This window comes from Anopheles maculipalpis, chromosome X, assembly GCF_943734695.1.
Source record: "Anopheles maculipalpis chromosome X, idAnoMacuDA_375_x, whole genome shotgun sequence".
Taxonomy (NCBI): domain Eukaryota; kingdom Metazoa; phylum Arthropoda; class Insecta; order Diptera; family Culicidae; genus Anopheles; species Anopheles maculipalpis.
The window spans coordinates 11141954-11163831 of record NC_064870.1 but is presented as its reverse complement, the minus strand read 5'-3'; the positions used below and the strand labels follow the sequence as shown (position 1 = coordinate 11163831).

Below are 21878 nucleotides of genomic sequence, written 5' to 3'. Positions count from 1 at the left end.
AACCAGAACGTTCGGCCATATTGTTGTTGCTAAAACAACCTTAGCAAGGACGTCTGAAACACACATGAAAGTTGTCTGTCTTGTCTAGGAAATAATAGGGCTTAGATGCTGGGTGCATCATTAAGAGTACAGTCCTATTTTGTAAGATCTTTATTTTATTTTTTTATTGGAAGACCACATGAATACTTCAATTTATGCGAACCTTTCCAATTCAATTCAATGGCAGCAATTTGACGCGTAACTCTAGCTTCTTGAAAAATTTATTTAATAATGATCCTTGCGTTTAAATATAAGATGGCACTTTTGTATTGGAAGAACCATTCAACACGCCTTTTGTAACATGTTTTTTTTAAACTATGGGCCAAGTTTACCAACCGTTTTCAGTTGTACCATCAGTGCAATCTCCGAGCTCAAAGATATTCCCATGCCCATCTGCCGGAAAATGTGCTTCCTTTTGGGGTGAAAAGCGACCACATCGTATCGGGAGCCTAAGTCATAGTCTTGATGTGGAGAAGAAAACCCAAATGCCTGACCTGGACTTTATCGCCTCCACATCTTGGGCCCAAAACGGGTCAGAGGATAGCAAGGATAGGTCTGAGCAAGATTCTTAGCAAGATCGGCTTTGTTACATAAATTCCCTATTCGAACCCTTCTTGGCTTTTAGAGCTGTCTTTGAACTTACATTTTTTTACGAACCTCCGTCATGGATTCCTCCGACTTCGGCCTTCTAGTAAAGAATGCTTCTTGGAATAGTATTTAAACTCTAAAACGTTTAGGGCAAGCTGCAGTAAACTATCAAGACACGACTAGTTAATGTCCGTCCGCCCGATTTAATCTTCAAGGAACATTTTATAATAATCAGTTTTCCTCAATCGGGTGTTTTGAAAGTTTAGTGACACATCCAATAATCATCCAAGTACTGGATTTTAAGTACTAGAAAAAAGTCAAAGTCAAGGTAGCCAGAAAGGTGACATACCAAGACTCCTACAGGGTAGTGCGCTGTAGTAAGTTTCGTCGCTTATGTTAAACAGCTGCTTCATTATCGAGTCCATTCTAATTGTTTCTAATTTAATCTAGTAGTTTCTGCGGCCAAAACAACATTATTGACCGAATTACAACCACCGCACCGGGGCGATGATGGTCAGGGCAGTACCCATAGGTGTGCCACGATGTGTCTCGTTAGCACTGTTATAATTTGGTTGCAGCTTTCTATACCGTACAGCAGAGTACCGTCGTCTTACCAGATGCAGCACCGTGTTAACCACCTCCCGGTTTGACACCTGGCCCACCTCGATCAGTCCGATCAGGACGGCGAACTTGAGGTTGTCCGTCATCGACATTTTCACCACTTCCTCGGGTCGCTTGATGTCACACAGGGGCGGTCGCGTAAGATCCGCCATGGTGGTGATGGTGGTGTGTTCTAAAATGGGAATAAAGCATATATAGGGTAAAGTTTTCTTTACTGTTAAGTTTATCTAGCACCGAAGAAGTAGAAGAAGATTAGGAGGAAGTAAAATATGTTTTTGTATTTTAAAATATTTGAGTAATATTAAAATATGAATAAAATATTTCAGTCAGCATGTAATGTTTGTGCACGAGCGCATGTGTGTGTGTATGTAGGGGATAATGTGTGTATGTAGAGCATGCATTGTTCTCTTGAACAGCAATTGTTTGCTGTTGAAACACTTGACCATCCTCATCCCCACTCAGCACACACACACACACATACAGATACAATAGTGCACCTGCGGGTTATTATTGACGTTTTGCAATGTGTCGTTTCCGTTTGACGACAGGTAGATATAGCTCTGTGCAACATACATCGGCACAGCACGACAAATGATAAAGCAAACACACTTTCATCATCATCATCAACATCATTCTCATACATTCTCATACACATATACGCGATAGAAAAAAGAGAAAAAAAAACACCCCTCGTTTAGCGGCGCCCTCCAAGCGAAGGGTAGGGAAGGTGCCACACGCACCCATATACACACATACACGGTCGTGTTTGTCACACGGGAACCCTTACGTCACCACACCGCTGCCCGAAAGGATTGAATGCGCTGATTTGGTTGGTTGTTGATAGCGTTGATTGTAGTTGTAGACGACTGGTAGCAGTGGTAGTTGTTGACGTGTTTTTGCTGCTGCGGTTCCTGCGTTACATCAAATAAAATGAGCCTTCGCTAATGCATAGAAAGTTCTGTGCGCCCCGGTGGCAGTCTGTTTCGTAAACAGTGGCGCCTTCTAGAGCAAACACACACACACACACACACACACACACACACACACACACACACACACACACACACACACACACACACACACACACAGAAAAGGAACACTGGAAGCAGAACTAAACAGGGACAACATGGGTGGCTGATTGAGGAAACAACACGGAACAGGGTGTAAGAAAATGTGCGTGTGTGTGTGTGTTTGTGTGCGCGATACAACACCATCGCTCAGGCGCACACCCATGCCCATCCCGATGGGCGGTGTGCTGGGATTGATATATTAGGGCCCTTTATCTTTTGTCCTCGATAATTCTCGAGCAATGTTTTTCCACACGTAAATCTTAGCCTCTCTTTCTCTTTCTCTCTCTCTCCCCTGTAAAACGGATGAAAGTCCTGAATCTTGATTTTCTTCTTATCTATCTCATTCTTCCTTTCCTAACCAAGCGCAGGATGGTGATGTCCTGCAAGGAGAATATCTTTTGAAGGAAATTATCTGCGCCGTTTCATGAAGGAGGGAGGGCTGAAACAAGATATAAAGAACTGGAGGGGGGGGGGGGGGGATGATAAAGGAAATTTCTCATGCACACGTGTGCATACATACATAAAAGTAAACGCACACCGCAGCGCACATGGAAGGCACACGTACAGCTTGCATAAACACAGGCGCACGCGCGCACACATCAACACACACTTATGTTACACACGTACGCAAACACACACACACATAAATTATATATCCTCACTATTTCTCTCTCTCTCTCTCTCTCTCTCCCTATTTCTTGGTCACTTTTACTTATTCATAGTCACGCACTTCAAATGACAGTTCGTGGTGGATGGGGAGGAAAGTAAAAAAAAAATCGGTAATAATGGAAACTATAAAGACGACCCATTAGGGCGGATGTGTGCGTGCGTACCGACGGGATGGGGGGGTGGTAGCTGAACATGAGGAGCCCAATTTTTAGCGGCCGGTTCGAACGCTGCCGTCGTCGAATCGTGCGACGAGGGAGCAAAGAAATAAAAAAACGACGAAAAGCGCCGTCGTTAGACCACTTAGATAATAGAGGGTGCTTAGATAAAACCTGGCACCAACCCTATAACGCGCACGTGTGTATGTGTGTGTGGGAGGTGGGTATCGAAGAAAGGTTTACCAAGCTGCCAAAGACCCCAGATGGTACGTGACACACACGACTGCTACGGAACCGGAACCGTACAAAAGATTGCACCACCTTGCTTCCGGTGTTCTCGGGGCTTGAGCTTCGTTTTTTTTTGTTCTTCCTTCTTTTGCTCTTACATGGGACTGACTAACACAATCACCCATTCGCAAGGAGCAAGCAGCTATGTGGATTTTCCCTGTTTTTTCCAGCTTTTTTTTTACTTCACGCACACTGCACACATTGCACTACCAGTTTCTGGCCAGCACTGGACGGCCGGGAATCCCTCCTCTCTTCCCTCGCCCTCTTCCACCACGTCCTTTACAGCAATTGGTTCTGGAAGATGATGATCGATTTTCACTTTTTCACATACTTCTTCTTCTTCTTCTTTCTCTTCCGTTCCTTCTTCTGCTAGTGCTAGTTCGCTTCGGGGGGACTTTTTCCTTCTTCTCTTCTCTCTTGGTTCTGTATATTCGTCCCCCCTCCCCCTCGCCAACTTTCCTCTTCGTTCAATCGGCTGCTACGAAAGGGGGTTTTGCTGGAATATTTTCGAGACCTGCCGCGGGTTACCGTACCTCTGCGTACCTAGCCGATGTGGGGGGCGACCCGCCGTGGCCTGTTTCCCTGCTGTTCGACCGACTGGTGCACGGCTGTGGCCACTGGTTTAGCCAACATGTACGATTTTCCCCGCACGAACGCTGACGCTATTACCTTTCCCTAATTAAAGGTCGAGATTTATGAAAAAAAGCTATCGCGTCCCGTTGACAGCACCTGTCAAACTAGTTTTCGGTTCTCGCGAACGCGTTCGCACCGGAGCAGGGTTTCGGGTTCGGTTCTTTGCGAGAAATCGCGAGCGCGAGCGAGCAGAGCGCGAGCGAGCAGAGCGAACAGAAAGAGAAGAGTGACAGATAAACGCCCGTATACGTGCGTACGGGTGTGTATGGGTGATCGTTGACTGTGACAGGGTTGGCAAACCAATTAACTGCTGTGCGTTTCTTTTATATATTTATTATTGGAGTGTATTAAGACAATTTAAAAATAAGGCTGAGAAACAAAACATGAGGAAAATTAACACCGATCATGTATCAAATTCCTCGGCTGCAAAGTTGAGCTGCAAAACAATCTGGTGAGAAATTTCGAAATTTTCGATGAACCAACATGTTCTTGCATTTGCAAGGAAAGCCTTTGAATCAGTTTAACAATAATCAATAATCAATTTAAGACATTTCTCGGCTGCAGGTTACCTATTTGCTTTTTCAAAATCGGTTCTAATTTTTCTTACCTTCGTTTCTCAACCCTCATTTAGTGCTCACAGACGGTCCAGAATGGTGCTGAGAAAACAAAACACGAGAAAAAGGAGGCTCCCTGGTGAACGCCGAGAAGGGAATACGAAAACGCCTAAATGTATGCAAAGCGCAGCACATTCCGCCAAGGTTACACGGTGTAATGTTTGTGTGGTTTTTTTATTAACTAATAGAAAATACAGTTAGCAATACAGCCGTCCTACATGAATAAAAAAAAGTAGAAAATAAAACCAAAATTTGATTTTAGATTCCCTTTCTTCCTATCATCCGCTTTAGTTTTAACCCCTAGAGAGAGGGCCACGAGGAATTTTCAAATTGTTAAAATCATCGTGGAACTTTCTAAAAATCTCTGAATTCCAATTTCAGGGTTTTCTCCGTTGCCTCATGTAGGAATTTTGTGTATGCGCCAGGGTCTCACAAAGCGATTTCAATCAAATTTGAGAAGCGAGTAGACTTTGTGGTCCCCAAACCCAAAATACATCAAAAAGCATTGGTTGCGAACCCTGCAATTCAAGCTCGACATTAAATTGCTCGAATGATGACTGTCAAAAATATTTTTTTACTTTTTCTGTTTTATCTCCTTTTTCAGATGCTCTGGATGTATTCATGAGTAGCAAAATGTAATACAGAACGTCGTTTCTATTATTCTACGAAATTTAACCGATTTGCATTTGTATTACGAGCTCGCAGCTTCCCTTTCTTCTGCTCGAACGTTACGGAGCTTTTAAGCACAACTTTCTCAAAAAGCTTTCCCTTTAAGCATGCTTGAAAGTTACTCTCATGAGCTTTCATCGATAGTTTTGCTCCCTTTTTGAATTCAAAAAATTTAAGGGCTTCTAGATATTTTTTTTTCATGCTTCCTCTAGAATGTGTAATGTTTATTTGACAAATTGAGTATCCCTTCCAGCATTGCTTAGTTGCATCCCGATGATACTGTAGTCGTCGTTACGATTTTTGCTCGGCTCACGTGACCACCAACATGCGTACAGTGCGGTTATCGCAACTATCGCAATACCGGCAACGCAACCAGCCAGAGCTGCCTGATGGCCAATGTCAAGCAGGTGAAGGAGCTGTGTAAGCTTTGCCAGCTTCACCTCGCTTGATCGGTAGTAGCGCTCGAAGCGAAACAGTGGTATCCGAAGCTCCGGTACGTGCTGGAACAGTGCGATATGTTCGTTCGGGCTTAGTACCGTATGATAGGTGAGACCAATGTACGACTCGAGCACTGTTCCTGTGGTCGGTTCCAGCGTGTAGTACAGTTGAGACCCATCGTCAGCAGACTGATCATGGGCTGATTCGTACACCGGCAGACCGTTGCATTCGTTGGAGTTTAGTATGCCGTACCCGTCCAACCGAATCGAAGCATCCGAACAGCTGCCCAGCCTGGTCATTTCACCATTAAACGGTCGTACTAAGCGTACCTTGTATCGGTAGCCCACGATACCATGGAAAAGCTGCTCGCGATCAAACTCCAGCGTTAGTCTCCGGCAGAGCTCCGGCAGCACAATGGTGATCGGTTTGTGGCGATCGAGTCGGGAAGGAAACAGATCTCCAGTGAGATCGGCAAACCCATCACAGGGCCGGAAGTTGTCGTGCACGGTACGGCTCGCAACCGAACCCTGGGATCTTACTATACCGTAGCGGGAGTGTTCCTGCAGTCCAACGTCCATACTGTAAAGCTCACTTGGCCGTCGGCTCACGTTAAACGTGCGGAAATACGCCAACCGTTCATCCGGACACGGTATGCTTAGATTCTTGCCGGTGCAGATCAACTTTCCCAGCTGCTCCAACACTGGTTCTCGCTGGCCGGTGAACAGCAACTGAGCAACCGGTCGGGATACGGTCACAGTTTGGCGGAAGTTGTACAGCAAGTAGGAGAGCTCCCGCTGCACGGAGTAGTCCATGTTACGAGCGAGATGGGACACTAGCAGGGCGACAAAGTTAACGCTCGTGATGTCGTCCGTTTTTGTCGCATCACTCTGTCGGAAGAAGGTTCGCTTGCGATAGGACAACGTACCATTCGCTTGGTGAAACTTCACATCTACCACTTCGGTATACTCTGTTGCGGAGGGTAGAAGGTGATTGGTGTTAGTAGGAGTGATATATAGAGAGTAGATACAGTTATGTGTGACGCACCGTCATAAGTATAAGGACCCAGCTCCTGGAAGCTAGCCGTTGCAGCTTGCTGTGGAACGCTTAAGCACGCCTCAGCATTGCTCCAGTTGTACGCGTAAAACTGCCAGCGAGGACGCATCGTCGGACGTCGCCATTCTTTATAGAGTGCCGAGCCTGGCAGGAGAGATTTTTCCTTTTTGGAGAAGAAAAACACCAAGAATTAGGTGAATCTTTCAATTGCGGGAAATTTTTGGGTTTGTGAAGAATGTAATGAGTATTGAAGGGTTATCTGGACGCTGCTAGTGTCCCATCTCGCTCGTAACATGGACATCTACGGTTCCGGTCCGGTTCAAGCTTGTATGATTCCACTTCTGATTCAGAAGAAATGGAGTCGCCGGTTCCATCAGGAATCATCTGGAATCGTCTGTTGAAACCGTGGGAATCATAGTAAATGTGTGAATTCATCAGGAACCTCCAGCTCGGATCCTTGTGCAAGGATCCGACGCTACTACACTTATCACCAGAGCTAGCACTGAATTATAACTCCTCATCAACCACTAACTTCCACCGATTATTCAGTCTACCCGCCGAGGAATTCGTCCCTGTTACCCCCGTACTCCTGCAATAGACTGGGAACTTCTCCGGGGAATCGAAAGAAGCAGTCACATTGCCAATAATTTATCCACGTAATACACACAGAATATATCAAAAATCCACCACATCTTTACGGACGCTTCGTTCATCTGGAATTGTGGCCTGACCACAAATTGGCCAGGAATTGTGGTCACAGCCGGCTGTGGAATTCGCTCCTCGATAGACAACTGCGCCATCAAACTACCGTATCACACTTCTATCTTCTCCGCTGAATCCCACTAGCCGCCAACGAATGACTACAGACCAATCGACTCTTTACTGACCGTGCCTGGAACACGGGTTCAAAGACATCCACATTCAGCTCCTAGACTGAATATCTGCGTCTCCAACAATCGATTTCTTTTGGATTGGGACTCATTCCGGAGCATTCCCGCCAAGCAGCTTTCCACTTTACCAACACCATAATCTTCCATCACTAGAACGCCACGTGGCATAACCTAGACATCAGCATCAAACTCCGCTCTTTTAAGCAGGATCCAGGATCCTCCAAAAAATCCAGTCCTCCACTCTGCAGCTTCTGTGGCGTTGACATCACCGTCCGGCACATTCTTACCGATTGCCACGGATAAACGACACACCGAGCCACCTGCCAACAGGATACCGATTACGCGACATAATTATATCACCCGAAAAACTGCCTTGTTAGATTTTTACGCATCCGCAATTTATATGTAAAAGCCTCATCTGCAATAGTTTTGTATTAGTATAAACCACTTCTAGGATAGAGGCGAATGTAGCCACGGAGGCTCAAAACTTCTATAAAGAAAAAAATCCTTCGGAACTGTCGACCGGAACTGTGATGTTGAAGCTGTCAGAACCGCTTCAGACGCTTCCGAACGTTTCCAACGACTCCGACGGTTCTGGATGTTACCTTCCGGTCGGATATGGTTCCAATTTTGTGTTGAACCGTCGGGAACCAGTTCCACATTTACGCCAATTTGTCCCGTCCCTAGTCAAAAGTTCATCATGCGCCACGTACGCATGGTTTGACCCATGTACATGGATTGTTTATATTGCAACCAAGCCGCCAATTAGATAGCGCACGCTGTAGGTAGTAGAGTAACCACCGGAACAAAAACGCCACCGCGTGTACACGGTTTGACCCTAAGGTGCTCCGTAAGTGTCAACATGGTTTTGCAATTTGCTATGACAACCGGGCGCCATTATTGATGCATACACAATCGAGCCGTGCTGTCGTCATTTCAATCTGGTTTTGCCGTGGTTTAAATTGCGCGGTTAAAACTGTGGCATGATTACCCAAAGGTGAACGGGGTAAATAATTTTAAATTCCGCTGTAAATCACACCGTGGAGATGATGATGATCCGCTATGAATTGGAAGCGTGCGGTCGAATCTACGTGTAGGGCGCGTTTGCAAGCAGTAAGCCTTTAGCCATGCGACAGATGCCCTTAGTTGCGGTCATTGGCCAGAATAGGAAGTTAATGTGTCCTCCAGAATAGAAGAGTTCTCGACCGATTGATGGATGTAACTTCAATTGAGGGGTTTTTAATGCGCATGAGGTAAGTCTAACTTGGACATTCATATCAGAAGAAAACATATCAAGATTTGTTTTTTCGAGTCATATCAGGACAACAAATAAAAGATGGAGACACATGAAGACTTCTAATTTTTCACACACACACACACACACACGCACACAGAAACACTCGATCCCAACGAAGAGCGCTGCTCTGACACTTACCTCTGCCACAAGTATGTCGAAAATGTCACGCCATGCTAGAAGAAATATTAATCCTGTTGCTGCCGTACCTAAGCCCAAACCAACCACCAGATACCACCGACAGCAGACAGCCATTATTTCAGCAACTTTCCACTGCCCCAAAATTTTCAGCAACCACCGTCAGGATACAGGTTTAAGGTTGATTGTGATTGATAGCGATAGAAATTGGAAGGATCGAGATCACCAGCGCGTGTTGGAGTTGTTGACGGGCTTCGCATCCGAGCGCCGTGCGCGACGCTCACGATCAATACCACAACTACGAATGATTCGCCCTCCCCCCGGGCACCGAGCAGCAGCGGTACAACTTTCGATCGCGTATCGTGATCGAGTGGTCGAGCGACGATGCACCTGCACGGCAAGGCTGAGCGTAACGTTTTTCATCCCCACCGATGCACTTGCTAGTCAGGTACGTCATATATCCGCTACGATCTTCATACTTGTTGAAGCCGTTGACGTTATACCACGATAGTATAAGCCGGCACGTGGCTCCAACAAAATATTGTAAGTACAAAAAAAAACAATCTTTTAAAGAGTTTTAGTTTTGTACTAAAATAAGGCTACGAGGGATCTCCTCAGGCATTCCTTCTAAAGCAGTTTAAGTGCTAACAGAAACCGCATTAGTCTGCCGGTTTGGCGTTGAGAATGCTATGTCCGGAAGCGGTGTCAGCCGGTCTCCGACTGTGCTGGTGTTTCAGGAGGCGTCAGCGATGGACAAACCTTGATCTAGTGTCTGTGGCAATGCAACTGTGTCAGGCAATTATCGATCGTTCTCGTTCATCATCTCTATTTATCTCCCTTTTTCTCTCTCTCTCTCTCTACGACTTACGGTGAAGCAAACCGCATCCAAGATCTTGCAGACCTTGTCACCGTTCACACGATAATGGCGTTTGCCCTTCTCCACTCTTTAGTGGTCCGGTACTGCTAGGCTGCACTCGGCTAGTTCCGGAGGTTACCAGAGCTTATAACTAGCTAGATTTTGCAATTATTCTTTCTCGTCACCGGTGTCCATTTAGACAGCGACAGGCCGAGGTTCTAGCGTCGGCGAGTTCGATCCGATAGTCAAAAAGTCCCGCAACAGTTTCTGTGCGTTACGCTGCTTCTGCCATTCGATACCCAAAAGCGCGTAGTATCCATCGTAATCCATTTGAAGTCTCCAGGAGCGTACCGGACGTAATGCGACCCAGGAAACTGCTGCTGCTGAAGGCCACTGTAAGTCTTTGGGAGGATCTCTTTCGGGGATTCGGGAGAAGTTTCGCCTTTGTCTTCCCTACTGATGCATTCCAGCAGTACTTCCCCACTCCGTCGGAAGAATTGGGAGCAATCGTCGTCGGTTAACTCGGGTCCGCGGTCTGAGCTAAGCGAATCTGGTGAAGACCGTCCTCCCAACGCGTTGTCAGCCGATACGCGGACGCACTGACAGAAACTAGACCTAGTGGAAAAAAAGTCCTAGTCCAGGAAAAAGCCTATCCATCTAAACCAGGTAGATCTGACGACGTAGGAAGGAACTGCGCGATAGTTCGGGATCCAGAACAGACCGAAGTAAGGAACAGTATAATGTCTTAATCGTCACAAGATGCAGCTGATCACATAATCATCAGGATAACCACGTCATGAATATACCACTACTAGTACACTAGTATACTACCAAGAGCAGTGGGCCGAGGTTGTTTCCTTGAGGAAACCCCGAAGAGGCGAGTATAGCCCACGAGACGTGAGCGCCCATTTTCACGCGATACGATCATTGGGAATGTCTTCTTCTTTGACCTACTAGGTCATGCCGGCCATCTAATGGCCTACTAGACTTGCTGATAGTAGCGGATTTAGCCTTTCGGAAGCGCTAAGTGAAGTGAAAATTGGGGCCCTCTATCATATTCGGTAAGTGTCCGATTTTTGGATACCCATGTTAAGCCATGTAATTGGATTTTTAGCTTATTTACTCTACACTTACTAGTTTATTGATCGTTGATCGTTGATCCAAATGAGACAAAAATCGCACCTTGACTGAAACAACTAATAGGCGAGGAGCCAAAGCTGTTGAAATAAAAAGCTTCATACATATTTTTACTTTAATAAAGTTCAGCTTCCGCTACGTGTGCTCGTATATTTTTGGTCCAATCGGGGCGTGCAGCATACATAGGACACAGGTTCTAAATCTAAAAAGGCTCTCTAGTCAGCGATGCCTCCCTTTCCCCCGCTCCCGCACCATCCCTGAACGGTGATGCCAACTTCACCCTCAGATTTATACGCCACCGGTGGTACCTCGTAGTTGGATATTCTGTCCTCACTACGGAAAGGGATTTGAACCCCAAACCCCCGAACCGGAGGGGATTTGAACCCCGTATGGCGACCGGCACCACTGTCGACCCTTATCTGTTACTCATAAACAAAACCCCAACATACACCCACAACTTCAATTGCAGCATAATATTTATTAGACAAGAGCACAGAAAGTAGTCAGTACATTCGAACGGCTTCATAGTAAAGGATTTCTATACACATCATCAGCACCTATTTTCTTACTCCGGTTCCTTAGAAGCTAACTATGGTGAACCATCCAAAAGCAGGGTTTCGGGAATCGGATGAAAGAGTAACGTTCAAAATGCCTTCACCAAAGTTTATGGATAACAGGTGGTCTCAGTCCTTGTTCATTGATAGCCAATCAAGGGGACAAAATTTGCATTTTGATAGGACGCGAATGGACCATTCCATTCTTTTATCTTTTATGGAATTTCGGAGCACACAGAAGAAGGCGCTGATTTGTTTAGGAAGGTTTTCGCCCGTCCTTAAAAATTGGATCATTTAAATTTGGCCACAAAAAAATCAGGGTATGGGATCACCTGGTCTCTATAAAACTTTGGCATTAACTCTACAACGATTGCGCCTTGTCATTAGTTGTTAAATTGTCGCATGTCCGCAACCTACGCTGTAACACACGCATAGGAAACAGATAATGATAATACAGTATTAGACAGAAGCCGACAATATTGCCAATTGTTGCAACTTAAAATTTTAATCTCTCCGACTCGTCTACGCCCTGCGTTCACTGGGTTGGTTTTGCTATCCTTCCTCGTAACGCTTCCACTAGCGAGCACTAGTATGTGCCGCAAAAATATAATACTTGCGTTATCGTGTATGTATGTCTGCGTGTTTCTGTGTATGGGTTTGTAAATAATAGTTTCATAATAAAATTAATTCGACAAAATAATAACACAACGAAAATTCTGTACCTAGCCCGGAACTTAAATCAGGAAAATCATGACAGGTAATCAAACAACTGACCGAACAAAACTCCTACACCAATGCGCGTTTCTTTTAAATTAAAGACATCGACATTAAACCATCGAGTGGACGATGGTTTGATAATGTTCGGACAATTAGTTCCCTTGTAATCTTCCTCCGATAATGAATGCATTTTGCTCTCCTCTAGGATCGTTCCCGATGCGCGCATCAACAAACTAGACCTTGCTGTTTGCTGAGTATTTACATAGTGGTCTAGCCTTCGCGAGCTAAACGTACAGTCAACGAACCCCGTAGCTCTAGTTTTTACGCCATTTTTGTTTTAGCTGCTGCTCTGACTGGCTGGGTTTCTGTACCAAACAGGTATGCTTGAGCTAACTTTGCTAGGTCTAGCAGTTGGGTAGGGGCCGGTACTTAGCATGCGCCTAATGTTGTTAAAACTGACCTTCCTAAACTGTACACCAAAATCGTTGCATGCGTTGGCAGGCACCGCGCTCTCGGGTCAGTGGAACTTTCGTACAGTTCTGAATGAGAAAGTCTCTCATTGCGTTTTTGCTTCGCTCTTTTTTTCTTACTCTCTCTCTCTCTCTCTCTCTCTCTCTCTCTCTTTCTTTTTTTAACTTAACCTAACCATTACCTTAAGTCATGTGACTGTTTACTATTCCTATCTTACGCCAGTCCATGCCGTCGAATCCTGCACAAGCTCAGCTCCTGGTCGGTCGTTCCTCTCGTTCCATAATACTACTGCTGGTAGTGGCAACTGGCGAGTGAGATCCCATCGGCTGGCTGTCTCGATCGTCGTCCGCGGCACATGTACCGTCCGGCAGCAGTACCGAGAGGTTCGGGCCGAGCAGCGGCTGGTTAGGATGGGCTGGGTAGGAGCGGCGCGGCAAACTGCTGCCGCTCGCTTCAGCAAACTGTCCCCGTGCGTCGGTGATCGGTATCTCGTAACCGTTGTCGGTTGGTGTCGAGGACAGTGGGCTGGCACTATCCTGTAGGACGCCGAACCCGTCTGGTTGGTCCTGTCCACTGTCCTCGTACACCAGCTCGAGATATTTCGGGGAGGTGGTGTTGAGGCATCCAGTAGCGCCACTGCTACCACTGCTGGATGTAGGTGGGGTGGCAATCATTCCACCATCGTTTCCAACAAAGCGCATTGAGCCTGCAAATGCAGTATGTACGTGAGTAGATTGTTAAACGCTGGTGACATATAGTCAGGCGTACTGATGGATCGTTAGTGTACAGAGAGTGTTAGGTATATTATTAGTTCGTAGGCAGGTATCAATTCTGGATTATTCGGACGTATTTGGAACTTAGCAGGAAGATAAAATGGCAGCAAGCTGATATGACATAGGACATTGTGAATGACATTTCTATCGATAATGACTGAAAATCGTGACCTCATGATTGTATTATTGTAATGAAAATTATCCGTCTGTGTGTTATGTTATGAATTAGTATTATGGTTGTATGGGTAAAAAGTTTGCAAAAATACATGTTCGAATAGGCTTCTGATGGGTATCAGATAGATAAGGTAGATGAGGCACTTTCGAGTGAACATCGTCAATTGAATTCCAAATGAACGGTTTGTAACTACAACAACAGGCAAAGAAACGGTTGCAAACAACAAGCCATACGACTCAGTACAAGAAGTAACTATCACTTCACTATCACTAAGTAGCTATAACTCTACTACATTACTCGATACTAGAGTACAGTATTTGCAATGCAGATCATTGTATAGGTATCGTTTCTAGGTGCAACTCTCTATCTTTATCTACCTGACATTGTAGACACCTGGCCACATTCGGATGCTAGGTAAGCCAGATTGGAAACGCACTCTGCAACGAGATGGAGGTGTTTGCTTGATTGGCGTGCGGTGCTTAAAGCATATGGTGTGGCTTCGTGAACAGTTAGTAGCGTTGTAACGGTGCTCTCTTACCTTGCTGCAATTTTGCCGGGAACGGTGCAATGATTTGTGTATCTTCGCTAGTATTTTCACGCAGTGCCCGCAACACCTCCAGACAGTATCGGAACGTCGGCCGTTCATCGGGGGAGAATCTCCAGCAGTACTTCATCAGCTCATACCTAGCGAGCAAACAACAATCAGCAAACGTTGTTCCGTGTGATGCTGCACCCAAAACTACTTACATTTCGTTCGGGCACACCTTCGGCCGATCAAGATGGCCACCCTCGCGCACATGGTTCAGCACCTCGACGTTATTTTTTGCCTGATACGGTTGCTCGCCAAGCGTCATAATCTCCCACAGCAGCACACCGAACGCCCAGATGTCCGACTGGGACGTAAACACACCGTCGACCAAACTTTCCGGCGACATCCAACGTACCGGCAACAAACCTTCGCCCTCCTTACGATAGTAGTCATTCTTGTAGATGTCCCGTGCCAACCCAAAGTCACCGATCTTAACGACGCGATCGCGTGGATCCGTCGACGACACCAGACAGTTGCGGCATGCCAGATCGCGATGTACAAAGTGCATCTCCTCCAGGTACCGGCAACCGGACGCCACGTCCTGGCACATCGAGATAAGGTCGAGCATTGTGAGCCGTGCGGCCTGCCCGGGCAAGGAGCGGCTGCGGCGCAGATAGCTTAACAGATCGCCACCCTGCATCAGCTCCATGATGATGAGCAGTGCGTCCGCTTCGAGACACACGCCAAGCAGGCGCGTAATGTGCTTGTGCTTGAAGTTGCTCATCAGCTGCGCCTCCTGTAGGAACTCTTGTTTCTCGTGCAGTTTTGCACCTTTCTTGAGTGTCTGTGAACGGAGATGAGAATTTAGGTAAGGTATTGATTTGAGCAGAAGTTGGAGAGATTGTAGACATACCTTGATTGCTACTCGTGTTTCCGCTTCGCCATCGACACCTTTTACGACACCCTCGTATACTTCACCGAACGCACCACTACCAAGCAGCGATGAACTTGCCATAAAGATCTGCAAGAGGAAGAGCGATTTTAGTTAGGATTAACGGACGGTTTATTTCTGCCTTGCCTTTGCCAAGTTACCTGATCAAGACGTATGCGAGGCAACGAAGCAATATCCGACTCATTCATAGATCCAGAACTGTACAGGATATTGGTAGTTTGTACAAAGTTGCCACGACGAGGCAGCTCTCGCAAGTTCGCCAGTTCAACGTCGGACAGTCGTGCATTGGCCAGATCCTTCTTCTTCATTCTTTCTGCTGCCCGTAATGCAACTGGAGAGGTGAAGCAAAACAAAAAATGCATCAATAACACAGACCTTAAGCAGTGCTTGAGTTAGAGTTAGAGATTAGCCTATTCTTACTTAATAACACCGTCAGCGAAATAAACACCACCAAAACGGCAGTCAAAATGACGAACGATATAATGTAGGCAACGGTGCGCCGCACAAACAGGTCCGTACTGGTCGGTCGACTTTCCTCACTGTACGGGCCCCAGCCGTACGAATTGCGTGCCCGCACCCGGAACAGATTGCTTTGGATGGCGTGCCGTTCCGGGATGATCCAGTACACGTCCGTACCGTTGTACACCTGACTCCAGTGTTCGTCGTACGTTTCCACCTCGGTAGATGGTACAGTTTCGTTGCTAGCACTGGTAACACTAGCCACCTGCTCCGTTTCGTCCTCCGCCGGTATCAATAAACGGGCAGCACGGTTCGACTGGGTTACAAGCGCTTCCAGGGCATACTCCTCGATGACAGCACCATTATCCTTTGCCGGTTCCCAGCTAACCTTGTACACGTCCTGCCGAAGCTTGGTGACATCCGGACGTCCCGGTGCAGCCGGTCTGTCGGCCATCGTTTCGAACAGTATGTCACGATCGCGTGGCCACATGTACGGTTCCTCCCGGTAGGGGTAGTACAGCAGTACCGTAAACTGATACCTTGTCTTCGGTAGTAGATCGTTCACCTCGTGATGATAGTTGTACCATACGGATGCTAGAACCGTCGAATCGTACATCGTCGTCCAACTATTTTGTCCAACGATGGAGTACTGAATCCTATACCTGTTTCCAACGAGAAATTCGTATTAGTGGGCAAGCTTTGCGCGTAGTAATATACCAGACATACTTCTGACAGTTCGGAGGAGGAATCCATCGCAACCGAATGCCGGTGGAGTTGAGCGATAGGAGCTGTATATCGTTCGGCTCCGGGAACGTTTGCACCTGGAATTTGTCGCTATCACTGTATGCGTGAAAGTTGGAGTATGCACGCACCCAGATGATGTACGTCTGGTTTGGCTGCAGCCGACCAATCTCCGCCGTCATGAATGTGTCGTCCATTTTGAAATCTGTTTGAAAAAGACGCGAGTAGAAGGAGAGGTTAGGCTAGGATGTACAAAGGTACACTTTAGTGATGGGTAAGTCCTCATTTTACATCCTACTCCGAGACATTCCGGAGTATACTCCGAAGTGAAATCCCGAAGTATACTCCAAAGGAAACCGAAGATAAATTAAAGACTCCGGAGCATTCCGTAGTATCCTTTAGTTGATTCTGCAGTGCACTCCGGAATTAAATCTAGAGTTAATATCGGAGATTACTTCGGGAGTAAACTCCGGATTACTCCAGAGTTGCATCCGGTTTTTATAGGCCGCAGTCGGAGCGGATTCATGAATACACTCCAGAGTTCCCACCACCACCCACGTGTAGATACCCCCGCCATACCTGTTACAAGCTGCTGCTGCCGATTTTTGTGCTCGCCCGGTTCCGCACGCCATATCTCGTACCACACGTGATGGCTGTTCTTTTGCCGCGATGGCGTCCAGCTCACGATCAGCTCAGTAGGGCTGATCGGCAGCGCGGTAATGTCTTCCGGTCGTGACGGTGGCCCGACCGCGGTTCGGAAAACGACCGGCATAAAGTGTTTCGGTGTTTCGGTCGTCTCGACACCGGCAGACTGTAAGCGCTCGGTAACGGCTAGACCCGCTGTTAGGTAGTAGTTGGTAAGCGTGATACCAAACCGATAGCTAGTGTACGGCCGCAGGTTGCCTATCGTGCGGCTCAACTCATACGAATAGTCCACGTACAGGTCGGCGGCTGGTTCGTCCTCGAGCTGGTACATGATACGATACCGTACAGCCGGTGGCCGTCGTTCACAATCGGGATGACGCTCCGGTTCTGGTAGCCGTAGGGTGATGGAATTCTCGGTGTTATTGTACAGCTCCGGTAGGTACTGGATGTGCTGTACCGCCGGGACGAGACAAAGCTCGGGAGGATAGCGTTGCTGTTGTTGTACGGGTAGTAGGGCGACCGCTCCTGCCAGTAGGAATTCGCGATTATTTGTTGCCGGTGGATCATCACGTGCTCGTACATTGACCGTTCCGTCCGGACTGATCCAATACAGATAGCTCTCATCCTGCACGATACCGTGCTGCTCGTGCTCGTCAAACTCATACCCATACTCATCACACAACCGTTGCATCCGCTCGTCTACTACCTCAACCGCACAGTTGAATGTGATCGGATCACGGTCTGGTTCCTCGAGCGAAATGATGTATCCAGCACGAGACGCACGAGAGAGTGCCAGCAGTTCGGACTCGTTCGGTAAGAATTGGATTACTTCGATCGAGGTTGGTTCTACAGGTAGACTAAACAGCCGATGTACCGGATCGGACCCACCACTCTCGAATCGGTTTAGATCGTACGCATGCAGCGTGCTCCCATTGCCGGATGGTGTTTGCGAACGGACGTAAACGGTACGGGTGATCCAGTCGACAGTGAGGGCCGTGGCACGTGACGGTACCTGCGCTAGCTTACGCTTACCATCCGCATCGTCGTGCATGAAGAGCTCACCGTTTACGTTCACCCAGAACAGCTTACGCTCGTGGCGTAGCTCGGCGAGCAGGATCGCCGGTATGGCGGTGGCAACGATCGGTGTGCTTTCGCGCAGATCAAGATCCACCAGCAGTATCTGATCGTTGGTGGCAACGTACAGCAGTGGGAGTGGACGGCCGTCCCGCAAACTGATCGATCGTACCTCGCTCGGATCGCCATTATGGTCCACGTTGCATACGCGCACCTGCAGGTAGTACGTGATGTCGGGCTGCACTGGTTCCGGTATTAGCAGCTCCGTGCGTCTATTCCGTACCTCGACACCGTCCAGCAGTACGCGACGCTTTGTCTCATCGTAGCTGGACCAGCAATCAACTCGGTACGCAACGATCGGCCCGTTCGGTTCGGTCGGGGGCGACCAACGGAAAACGAGCCCGGTGGTCAGCACGTGTGTACCGGGCAGATAGTGATGCTGGATGTAGGCACGTGGTGCAACCGGTACTGACGGTTTCCCTGCCGGCGTATGTCGACGCACGCTCGAAAAGCTCGACGATCGCCAGTAGGTGAAGGCGTGCAGCGTGATGTCGATCGGTGTGTACGGTGGTATTGGTCCATGCTCGGCACTGGTTGGATCACTATCATCCCCGATACTAGCACCGTACACAAAGTACGGCACGGTTAGCTCCTGCACGATATCCCGGGCGTCCGGCAGCTTGAGCGTGAGCTTGTAGAAGACCGTACTATAGTTGACGTTTTTCACCGGTGTCCAGCTAACGTTGAAGCGTCGCCAATCACCGGTAACGCGAATCGAGCTGGCATTGACACTGGCCGGAAGCACGTTGATGGAGAGCGTCTTCGGTGCCTGATCGATAAGAGCCAGCGCACGTGTCCCGTTCAGATGGTGGTTGCGAATGTACGCAAGATTTTCACCCTTCACATCACCAACGACAACTTGACTCTCCTTCAGCCACAGCAAACGATCGCTAAAGTGTAGCAGTGGACCTTGCGGTGTTTGGTCGGTGAGTGGTAACGATGGTAGTGTGCCGGTTCCACTGCCCGACCCACTGGTAGCAGGATAGCCGGCGAGTGGTCCCCAGTACAGGTGTGAGTGTGAGTAGCTACGCACTATCCAGTACAAACGTTTCCCGTCGAGGTCCAGCGTCATGCCGATGATCTGTTTGCCGGTGAACAGCTTCTCGCTGAAGTACAGTACCCGACTTTTCCCGTTCAGCCGGAACGCCTCCAGTATGAGACCGGACGAACAGTAGATATATCCCCGGTACGCATCGAACCGTATCTCACGCACGTTCATCACACTGTGTATCGGTTCCGGTTGCTCACCGAGCAATCCAGATCGTACGATCAGTTGCTGTGCCGGATTCGAGTAGTAGAGCCGCTCACCGATCCAATCGATCGCCACACACTCGACCGATTCGAGCTCGCGCACCTTCGTCCATTCGCCACCAGTCGTGTTCGGTTCGCGGTAAAGTCGTAGCGTCGAGTTACTCACCACGTACAGTAAACGCGCGTGCCAGGCAAGACTTGTAACGGCAGCACCATCCAACTCCGTCGAACGTGGTATCAGCGTGCTCACATGCTCACCAATCACATCACTACGCACGATACCGTCCGTGCTAGCCCACACCAGATGGTGCTGGCTTTCGGGACGCAGTGTACGCACACGGAACTCCCGACTCCACGGTCCACGTCCGGCTGCAGTAAATGCGGCCGCCCGTACCGTGTACACACGGTTCGGTAGCAATCTCCCCGCAATGTCACACGCGTAGCTCGTTGCATTTACGGTAGCTACATGCAGCACACTTTCCAGCTGCTCATCCTTCACCTCCACACGGTAGCTCCAGGATTGCCAGGCACCGCGACCTTTCACGCCAAGCAGGTACGGCACATCCCAGGACACCTTTAGCTTGTCCGGTGAGGCAAGCGCCTGTAGATTGCGTGGTGGATTGACCGGTATCGGGATCGGTTGTTCGGCGGTCAGATTCACGCTGATGCTGAAGTACGTATTGTTGGCCGCTATCGGGAACGCATTGTGATAGTAGCTATCGTGCAGCCGGTGATAGTCTTCCGCAAAAACCTCCGTACCGTTCGTCCAGTAGAACAATCCGTTCGCCCTCGCCAACGACTTTACCCGCTCGAAACGGGGCTGCTGTGTGTTGTTCCGGATGTCCTCCAGCTTTTTCCCGTCGAGCGATACGGCCAACACCGTGTTCAAGCCCTGATCCGCCAGCAGTACACGAAAGTTGGCATGATCGAGCGTAAACGCACCCAAGTTGCGTCCGCTCACCATTTGCAGGGGGCGTATTTCGTGCCGCACACCGTTCGAGATGTCACCAAGATCGAGCCGGAATAGTCCCGCCTCGGAACCGGTACCACCGACCACCCAGAACAGATACCCATTGTACGGATCGACCGCAAAATGATCCGGTCGGCGCTGAAGCCCCGCAATGGCGACCGTCAGATGGCCACCGGTAAAGTCACAGTACGCTATCTGCCACAGCTTGGTTGGGCGTGCCTGCCCCAGTATGTAGAGATGCTCATTAAGCCAGTCGACCGACAGTAGCGTTGGGCGAAAGTTGTTCGCCGCTCCCGGTAGTAAGATGGCGACACGAGACTTTTCCGCACCGGGTCGGGATGGGGCACGATAGATGAAACCGGCATCGTCCGACACGAACAGTAGCCCACGGCGTATGTGTGTTGCTGTGCCGCGAATTTTGTGCTCGATGCTTGCGTACACGTTGGTGGGCGGATCGGAGAACAGTGTCAGGGAGCTCTGCGCCAGGATGGAACGCTCCGCACCGAGGATGAGCGTTGGAAGGAGCGCTTCCTCGTGGCCGGTTGGTTTGGGCGGTGTGGCAACGAGCGTAACTGAGGCGGGACCCTCACCGGCCGGATTGCTCATCGCTACCGACACGGAATAGTTACGCTCGGGTTCCAGCTTCTCGAACATGTAATGGCGCGATGTGTTTGACTCCGGGATTTCCTGTGGAACATTGCAGGGTAAGAAGCGTTAGTGATACTAGTGTCGATGAGAAGCCTCTAGCTCATGCAACTAGCGCCATTTTTACGCAAAAAACAACTACACATAAAAACACGCATAAACAGAACAATGATGCGTTAGTAGAGACAGTGTGAAGAGGTTAGGTGTAGAGATGTGATCAAAGTGTAGTGAAAGTGTAGAGAGCATAGTATAGAGAGAACAACAGAAGCGAAATGGCCGTGCAACTGAAGCCATTACTGCCCTAATCGAACACACCAAACCAGAGCTGTTAGCTTTAAGCAGAGATATACGCAAGATAGACAAGAAAGCAACACGCAATAAGCCATCCTTGATTGAAAGGAGGTAAAGTCAGAAAAAAAAGAAGAAAAAAAAGTATTGTTGAGGTAGCCGGTGGAAACCTTAAGCGCGCTGTAGCCGATCGGATGCAGGTCTTTGATTTGCAGCACGTAGGACAGTACAGGACCGTTGGGGAATGGGCCCGGTTCCCAGGAGATGGATATGCGCGAGTGATCTACTGCCACTGCCCGTACAATGGTAGGCTCCGAGGTGGGCACACCGGACGGTAGCGTGCTGATGATGACGCTCTGCTCGGACGTCAGGACCTGGTCGTGGTGGGGCGATAGTAGTAGTGCTACTCGAAACTGCTCGAA

At 48.4% G+C, this 21878-nt stretch overlaps 3 protein-coding genes across 3 annotated transcripts in view; all 3 read right to left on the bottom strand.

Moving 5' to 3' along the window:
- The window catches only part of LOC126561809 (neurobeachin), a 289107-nt gene extending 284996 nt beyond the window's left edge, over positions 1-4111 (bottom strand). Inside the window, exons 1-2 of the mRNA XM_050218139.1 lie at positions 3974-4111; positions 1242-1420 (exon numbers count right to left, since the gene is read on the bottom strand). Coding sequence (XP_050074096.1) covers positions 1242-1400 — 159 coding nt within the window. The 5' untranslated portion in view covers positions 1401-1420; positions 3974-4111. The remainder of the gene's footprint in view (positions 1-1241; positions 1421-3973) is intronic.
- Positions 4112-5565: 1454 nt separating this feature from the next.
- Positions 5566-9276, bottom strand: LOC126557553 (protein peste-like). Its single transcript, XM_050213366.1, has 3 exons — positions 9163-9276; positions 6829-7000; positions 5566-6751 (listed from the first exon to the last, which is right to left on the bottom strand). The coding sequence occupies exons 1-3, from the start codon at positions 9274-9276 to the stop codon at positions 5571-5573; spliced, it is 1467 nt and encodes a 488-aa protein (XP_050069323.1). The 3' UTR covers positions 5566-5570.
- A 3866-nt stretch (positions 9277-13142) lies between these two features.
- LOC126561847 (protein sevenless) overlaps positions 13143-21878 on the bottom strand; it is a 34053-nt gene continuing 25317 nt past the window's right edge. Inside the window, exons 5-13 of the mRNA XM_050218187.1 lie at positions 21627-21869; positions 17103-21210; positions 16509-16728; positions 15744-16444; positions 15464-15654; positions 15285-15392; positions 14590-15215; positions 14381-14526; positions 13143-13600 (exon numbers count right to left, since the gene is read on the bottom strand). Coding sequence (XP_050074144.1) covers positions 13143-13600; positions 14381-14526; positions 14590-15215; positions 15285-15392; positions 15464-15654; positions 15744-16444; positions 16509-16728; positions 17103-21210; positions 21627-21869 — 6801 coding nt within the window. The remainder of the gene's footprint in view (positions 13601-14380; positions 14527-14589; positions 15216-15284; positions 15393-15463; positions 15655-15743; positions 16445-16508; positions 16729-17102; positions 21211-21626; positions 21870-21878) is intronic.